Here is a 9097-nt window from a genome sequence, read left to right as displayed (position 1 = left end):
CTGCCTTTTTTCCCTATGATCCAGTTTAGGAAGTCTTTTTGTCAAAAATACCTATAATCTCCATCAGTCTCTTTGGGGACATGGGATCAGGTCATTGCTTTGTATTAAGCAGTAATCCTGGTCCCTAATACAGGGAGAGGTCCCTGGTGTCTGCGAGATTACTGACATATAAAGAACACATTTGTACAATCATGTCTTTGAGCTAAGAGTTACTTTATATGTTTGACACAAATCAGAACATGTTAAAGAATTGAACACCACACATGTTTGTTAATGTTATATTTAGTGTATGAATTCAATTAAATGAATTTAAATTTCTCTGGCAGAAAAGTTAACTAGGTCAGATGACATTAGCTAACCAGACAACACTGAGAGAGGAAAAGGAGAGATGTGTGTGTGTGTGTGTGTGTGTGTGTGTGTGTGTGTTTGAATAAATAAAACTACTATCAAATATAAGAATACCTCTTCACTTAAGTATTACAATAAAATACTGCATAGATTTGGAGTAACTGGGCCAAATGACATGGAGTCCAAGAGTTTTCAATTAAAATCCACTGATTATTTCGTAAAAATATTCCTTTAAAGGTCCCATGTCATGCTTTTCTGGTTATTACCCGTCCCCTTGTGTGTTATGAAGGTTTTTATGCATGTAAACGGTCTGCAGAGTCACAAACCCTCAAAGTACACCCTGTAGCGAGTAAAACTCTAACACAGAAAAGACCTGTCTATGCTGCCCCAGAACGCTTCGTTGGAGATTTCTCTTTTTCCATTTGTTTCTTCCGGGAACCGCATGACCAAAATGGACCAATCCGTGGAGCTCCTCACACACCAGGACCTTTAGAGTACATTTTCAACTAACATGGAGTCCCATTGACCTGCATAGAGCTCCCTGGTTGGTAATAGACGAGTTGGGATCGCGGAGAAATGCTCTCCGCAGACCCATTCTCACAGCGTTTATAAACTTTTTTCTTACTCAATATCAAGCCACACTTATTGTTTTTAATTCGGCTGTGAGTGTTTGTGTGAGCTCAGGATGAGTTTCCCGTTGTCCCGCTGTATCGCCGACCCGGAAACCACACCAGTAAGCCAGCTCACTGAGCAGCGAGCCTCGCAACGTCCCGACCAATCAGAGCACACTGGGCTCACAGGGAGTGGGGGCAGGAGCTCCAACAAGCCGTTTAGGACAGAGTGAATACCGGTGAATACACATACTTTACAGAGATGCTGTATGAGAAACCAATGTGAGTTTGGAAAATTGCACAATATAAATCTATTTTAGTATACCTCAACAATGGAATTATGATCAGTAGAAATGGCCATGACATGGGACCTTTAACATAGAAGGTTGACTAATAATAAGTGTGATTTACTTGTCTAGTGTAGTAATACAAAAACAACAGCCCATCACTCTCCTTCTCTGCTGCAGAGACCCTCATCACTCCAATACTGGATGACTGTAACAGCATTCTCTATGGCACATCATCCAACATCCTTAATAAACATGCAATATATCCAGAACTGCGCTGTCCGCCTCCACACCAACAACCCCTCCCGAGACAACATCACCCCCATCCTCCAAAACCTGCACCTTCTAACACACAAAGACCTCAACATCCAGGCCCCCTCCTACCTCACGACCTGCTCCACCACCACACCCCTTCCCACTGCCTGCGCTCATCAGAAACCAACCTCCTGTCTATCCCCACATGAACCAAGCATCAAACCTGGGGGGGGGGTGAGCTTTCTCCATTGCTGCCCCCTCCCTTTGGAACACAACACATCAGAGACTACACTGACTAAAACTCACCTTTTCAGACTGGCTGTGATTAATGTTGTGTCCTTGTGCTAAATGTTCTTTCATTGCTCGATTTTTATTAAAATCTCTTATCTTTGTATTTATTTATTATTACCACTGTGAAGTGAAAAAGCTCTTGCCAAATTAAATGTATTATTATAATTATGGTAACACTTTATATTAAGGTACACTTATTCACTATCAACTAGTTGTTAATTAACATATTAGAGTCAAACTACTAGCTTATTTGTTATGAACAAGACTTCACTTTAAAATAGGGAATTAGAAATACCTAATCTTTAGTTATTTTGACACAATTATTACATTACACTACATGTCACTTGTTAGACACTTTTATCTAAAGCGACTTACCTACTCAATACTGTGGACAATCCCCACAGGAGCAATTTGGGGTGAAGTGTCTTGCCCAGGGACACAACGACATGCTGACTGCAGTGGGGTTTGAACCTGTGACCCCCTGATCCGAACACCTACGCACAACCCACTGCGCCACACACCTCCAACAATTATAGATTCATGTATTGTTACATAAGAATTGCAAGGAATCCTTTATAAGGGTAGTCTCATTGTAAAGTGGTACCAATAGACCATATTTGTTAGGTGTTATTATGGGATAATTACTATTCTTGTGGTACTACTGCCTTATTAGGCCCATATTGAGCATATTAAGACCAAAACTCATGTACAACAACTTCCTTACAATAAATAAGCACTAATTAGAGGGTTATTGAGGAAAAACTCTGAACTAATGGCCTAGTACTTGTAGAATATGGTCATATAGAATAAAGCATTAATAAGTGTTTAATACTGAATATAGAGCCAATATACTGCTAATATGCATGTTAATTAACAACTAGTTAATGGTGAATATGTGTACCTTAATATAAAGTGTTACCATAATTATTATTATTACGTTACATGTTAAATGTATGACCATTTTTGATCCAGCCTCATTTTTATTTGTGACTACACAACTAACAAAAACTGAATCTCCAGAGTGGAAACAAAATAAGAGAGAGAGATAAGATAAGATAAGATAGTACTTTATTGATCCCAATTTGGGAAATGTTTTGTGTTCTGAAGGTTTTATAGAAAGGACATTAGACACATGTTGTAAAGAGGCTAAATGAAGCCACACCTTTATATCAAGAGACTTCATTATCAAGAAGTAAATGTTTCCAGCGGACAGTCACATGTTGGTGCAGCTGGGAGCACAACGGCTGCCGGTTCTCATTCCTGCTGCTGTTTGAAGCAGTTCAATTATTAGTGAACGTGTCTCACAGTGTCTGTCTAACCTCTAAAAATAGTTCAGAGAGGGACACACAGAAACAAAAAAAGTTGTCATGGTTCGTGTCTTACTGGTCAGAAAATAAGCTTGATACATTCAAGAGGATTCAAGAGGAATATGTATGTTCACCCTTGCAGGAAAGTGAAATTAAGTGGCAAAATGATTTCTTGTGTTAGAGGTCTTGAGTATTGTATTTGCATTGTATCTCTTATCAAACAAGCAAGATGTAGCACTGTTTCATAAAGACTGTGCTATCATTAAAACCATTTATAGGTGAAAGACTATAGGATTGTACATTTTGTTGAAATCGCAACACAAGAAAGCATCTTGTTACACAGAGTTCAAAATGTGGCAACAGTAAAAATAACATTTGGTTGATGATTAATGATCTGTGCCGGTCAGATTCGCTCAAATTGTAAACTTTGCTCTCACAGGAGAGAAATAAGAAAAACAAATATATATATGTTTACACACACGGAAAGTTATCCTGTTATAACTGCAAAGTGGATGTCCTTTTACCCAGGACAGGATTTACTCTCCAGGGTAACACAGTGCAATTCTATTGAGGTAAACATCTACATTTGGTCATACTGTTAAAGAGCACAGTGATTTTCAGTCGGTAAGAAGTATTTTTAACAAACCTGAAATATTGTCTCTGTTGCTACACTGACTTTATATGTCTTTCGGGTGTTTAGAAAATTGTGCAGCAATTAAAAACATTTTCTAATATGATTTTAATCCTTCAGATTTTAGTTTCATATGCTCTCGGAGACTTCTTTCATGATACAAGTAAGCTTTTATTGTAATTTTCCAAGATTTTAAATGTAATATAGTATTCATAAATATGGGCCTCAGCTATGTTATCAGCAAGGACAACTTTCTTCACTTGGAACTGGTTAGTTTAAGGACATTTGTAGATGCATGAGAAGTTATATGTACTGTATGAATGTGACATGTTTTTTAATTGATTTGATTTTGATAAAATGTTTTAGTGTTTTTTTTTTTATCTTTAAAGGTTTCAATTTTATTTGAAAATGTGATTTCTGTCTTAGACTTTTTATAGTTAAATATAAACTTTACACCTTGTGATTTATAGGGCATGGAATAATTTGTTATTTGTTATAGACAAACAATCTTTTGTTGCATTTTTAATCCTTAAGACTTTTGTATAAAACAATTGTATCTACTAACTAAATGACAATGATTTTTAGATTAATTGTTGTTTGTGTTATACAGTAGCATATTGCATCTAGTTTAATATATTTGATATGTTTTTTTTACAGAGATGTTATGCTTCACAGTTTTGTTTTTGGTTGTTTTGCTGTCAGTGAAACATGGATTCTGCACCTCTATACAAACAGGTAAAGATAATGAAAAACACAATAACTGCATGTACAAAAGTATATTGTGCTCATACACTGTACTTTTCCATATCACTACTATTATATTGTTTATTATTTTTGAATAACATTTTCAGTATACTGTATGTGTTCACCATCACAGGCACAAAGGATGTTAAGAGGTCTCTAAACCTCGGGACAAACTTTGAACATTTAGAGAAATTAAGGAACAGGTCCACGTATGTTGCGAGGAGCTGTAAGGAGATCATAGACAGATACAATGAACATGAAGGTAAGCAATACTTGAAAATTAGACAAATGTTCTTGTGCAATTTAAAATGAAAGTATTTGATTAATTCAATGTGTACTGTAAAACTTCCCTAGAAGACATGTTTTAACTCATAAAAACTATGACATTTCCAGATGGGTTGTACTTCCTGACCACTGCTAATGGCATGGTCTATCAGACTTTCTGTGATATGACCACAGCTGGAGGCGGCTGGACGCTGGTGGCGAGTGTCCATGAGAACAGCATCTATGGACGGTGCACAGTGGGAGATCGCTGGTCCAGCCAACAGGGTAACAATGCTAACCTACCAGATGGAGACGGAAACTGGTCCAACAGAAACACCTTTGGAGCAGCAGAGGGCGCCACCTCGGATGATTTTAAGGTACTAGTATGGAAAGCCATCAGTGCCATTTTCTCCATTTGATTTATATAGCACACTTTAAAAACAACGTCATCTCAAGGTGCTTCACAAAGCTACAAGGAAAAAGAATAAAACAAATAAAATAAAAATATATCTAAAAGGAGCATATTGAATAAAATACGGTAATATAAAAAATAAAAATAAAAGGTTAAGAGCATAAAAGGTTTAAAATAAAAATAAATAAATAAATAAAGTAAAAGACAGTCAGTAAAATGCGGTGTGGAAAAGGTGGGTCTTGAGGCATTTCCTAAAAACTGAGAGTGATGCAGAGGTCCGTATGTTCTCTGGAAGCTGATTCTACAGACGTGGACCCAGGGAGGAGAAAGCACGGTCTCCCATGCTGACCAGTTTTGTCCGCGGAAAAGTTTAAAATGCTGCTTTTTATGACGCTTCCCTTATTAGTTACACTGGCATATTTGAATTGCTTGAAACGTCGGTTTTTACCGTGCTTTTGTTGTTAAAGAATATGCTGTTTACTGCCTCAAAAACACATAAAAAAGCACTTTTTGCAACGTTCTTTTATGATAATGAGCCCCTTCTGTTTTGCATAGCCAGTATCTGAGTGTATGTGGTCAATCAGCAAAAATAAAACCAGCAGAAAAGAACTCCACTAAAGTGTAGTAAAAAGCGGTGTTTTCAGCAACTATAATGCGCAAAAAATTGCATTTTGTAACTGATAAAGAAAGCGTCATGGACTTCAAGCTTGAAATATTGCACATACATTTATTTTTTATCTCACAAGCACAGCTGTTTATGAACAATATGATATCTAAGCCACAGTTGCCATTTTGACAGTAGTGTGTAACCTCCACAGAATCCAGGCTACTATGATATCATGGCAGAAGACATATCTGTGTGGCACGTTCCCAACAACGTCCCACTGGAGCACTGGAACCTGGCAGCCATCCTCCGCTACCACACTGAGACCCACTTTCTGCGCCTGTATGGAGGAAACCTCTTTCAGATGTTCATGGTAACTTGTAGTGCATTGTGTGTTATGTTAAATCACAGCGGTGGAACCTGACTAATTATATTTAATGAAGAAAAATGTAGGTATTTGTGTCTAATGTGAGTGTTTCCATGTTATGCTCCTTCATATTGTTAATCCACCATGTCAGAGTATGTATTGTACTTTTCTACTCCATGGTATATTTAAAAGCATTTTAATAAATAATTAACAAATAGTAAATTCAGATAAGTACAAATATAATTAACATAATGTATTATTATAGATTAGGCAACATGGCAGTATATATATATTTTTTAATTGCTTCCAGCTTTACCTTTTTGTACAGTGTACCGATCAACAATTGTAATCCATTTATATATAAACCACAAACAAATAAGTCACATTAACTCACAAAACATCAATCACTTACAGTATGTGACTCCGAGAGCCTACGATTGTTTAAATCATGGGGATTGACTGTGAGTGAGTGTGGGGGGGAAGAAGTATTTTTTGTCCTTTGTCACTCAGTTTAAGAGTGTAGTTCAGGGGTTAGGGATGTGTGAAAGTATAGTTGTAAAGTTCTGTTCGAGTCCGAGTTAAAGTTCTCGGTGTAGAGTGCAAGAGGAGGGGAAATGATATTGGTGTAGTGAGAATAACTTATCTGAGGGTGACAGGCCAGAGTAGATCACCGGATTGCAGGGTTTAACTGGGAAGGGGAAAGTTAAATGTTCCCCCAACAGCATGGGTTCAGTGGCAAAACTCCCCAAAATAGCCTGATTTCTCTGATGAAGTCCATAAGAATCCACTTTCTTCCTTGCTGGATCCGACTTCCTCTTGGTTCTTTCTCTTTCTGTTGAATGACATGCTGTCCTCCTTTTAACAGCACACAGGTGCCATTTCCTTGATTGGTTTTCCTCCAGCTTCTCTCTTGATTAGCCTCTCCCATTTTTCTCAGGGAATCTGTAGGAGTGTGTTTACTTTTCCCCTGTCCTGCTACAACATATATTGCTACTTTACAGGCTAAAATATTTTACTACGACTACATGCTGCGTTTATCTTCCAGCAATATCCAGTAAGATACAACGTTGGCTCCCCCGGCAACAGAGGGCCAGCTATTCCCATTGTGTATGACCATGGAGACAAAGAGTCCACCAAAAATGTTATATGGACCCAATCCAAGAGGTAAAACTCTAATATAGTGGAATGGAGATAATATAGAGCTTTTCAACCATCATGTATGAGCATGTGTATCACTAATTACTTTAATTACTAATTGTTGCAGATTTCCTAAAACAATTAATTTATACATTTAATCCAAACACAGGAATTATGAAATCTTTAATGTCCAAGTTTAATAACAATGTTATCCTTGAATGACCAAATAGAAGACACCAACTTACTAAACAAAATGTGTCCTGCTGTAATCAAAGGTACTTTTTTTTTAATTGTGTATTTTTCTTATTATATATAAGGGGAGTTTGAACCAGGTTTCATCACATTCAGAGCAATAAACAATGAACGTGCAGCCATGGCTATCTGCTCCGGGGTCAAGCCGGTCCGTGCTTACAACACTGAACATGTGAGTCTCAACCCATTTTCACTCTTCTACTGTCTGTCAACAAAGCAACTGTTACACATACTGTTGCTTCTGTGTGTCTCCAGTACTGTATAGGGGGAGGGGGCTATTTCCTCACTGATCAATGTGGGGACTTCCCATCATTTGACTGGGACAGATTGGGAAGGGAGCAAGGCTGGAGCGCCTCCAAAGAGATGACTGAGGCTGCTGTTTTACTCTTCTACCGCTGAGAGGACTATTTGCACATGCACAGCTATGGATTTTATGACATGTCAGCCTAGCCAACAATCACAGTTGAAGACACAGCATGTCTTATGTTACAAAAACAAGACATGTGTTTCTGCATATGCCCATTAAAGAAAACAACTAATATTAGTTATCAAACTGCATTAGTTATCAAACTGCATTTAGGAAGCTATTTGAGTTCAAAGTGTCTTAAACTTCTTTATCATGCTTTCAGTTGCTCAAAGCCCCTCTGTGATATTCTCTGACCTGTACACACAGATAATGTTAGTGAAAGAATCTAACTCCCACAGTGGTTTAGACTGACATTAAGAAGTTGAATCAACTCATTACAGGGCGAGAGAGTGAGAGAGAGAGAGAGAGAGAGAGAGAGAGAGAGAGAGAGAGAGAGAGAGAGAGAGAGAGAGAGATCAGACAAAGTGATATGAGTGATAGTGAAACGTTTTAACTTTCATTTAGCAAAACATAGCGTGAAACTTTACATGCAAGTTTCAAAGTAACTTCCTGAAATGTAATTGTCTGCGGTGATTCTACGGAGTCCCCAAAGGCCCAAAAGTGTGCACACAAAACATATTTTCGGCTGCCCGGGCATAAATCTCTGTTAGTTTAAACTCCCACTTCACTACTATACATTCAAAACAAATAGCTTAAAAAAAGGGGCACGGCATTATTGATAAAGCTACATATTAGTCTATAAAATAGTTACATCATACTTATCTTAACCAGCAACACCAATAAAATACTGCTTCACATAAATACATCGCAAATAATCATCAGTTTGTATTCAATGCATATAGAGGCAACTGAACCACACATCAACATTTCATCCATGCATTTCTTCACTTGTCAGTAGTTGTTCAAGCTCTCAAACAAACAAGCGGGCAGTACATCACATTGGGCTCTTTTTGCTGCTACTTTGACAACCGGTTTTGTTTTCGTGCTGTTGATGCCAATTTTCATTTTTTTATATAGTGAGTTGATGATTTCATAAACTAAGAGTGAGGTACATTTTCGCCTCGCAAATTTTCCATCCAAATGAAGCAACATTTCTAAATCATTTTCAGACAAATTTGACTACACATGTTAGTGTTGTTGGATCTTATTGTCTTATATTTGTGTACAGCACTTTGAATTGCTTTGTGTTGAAAGGTGCTATATAAATAAACTTGCCTCGC

At 37.5% G+C, this 9097-nt stretch overlaps 1 protein-coding gene across 1 annotated transcript; it reads left to right on the top strand.

The window, feature by feature from the left end:
- The first annotated feature begins 3886 nt into the window (after positions 1 to 3886).
- On the top strand, positions 3887 to 8054 carry LOC117474533 (intelectin-like). Its single transcript, XM_034120364.1, is given in 9 exon segments — positions 3887 to 3893; positions 4388 to 4465; positions 4608 to 4736; positions 4868 to 5115; positions 5969 to 6127; positions 7167 to 7262; positions 7264 to 7285; positions 7576 to 7682; positions 7766 to 8054. Coding segments are annotated over 8 exon segments (981 nt in total). The 5' UTR covers positions 3887 to 3893; positions 4388 to 4389; the 3' UTR covers positions 7910 to 8054.
- The last annotated feature ends 1043 nt before the right edge of the window (positions 8055 to 9097 follow it).

This window comes from Trematomus bernacchii, unplaced genomic scaffold, assembly GCF_902827165.1.
Source record: "Trematomus bernacchii unplaced genomic scaffold, fTreBer1.1, whole genome shotgun sequence".
NCBI lineage: Eukaryota > Metazoa > Chordata > Actinopteri > Perciformes > Nototheniidae > Trematomus > Trematomus bernacchii.
This window is presented reverse-complemented; position numbering and strand designations above follow the sequence as displayed.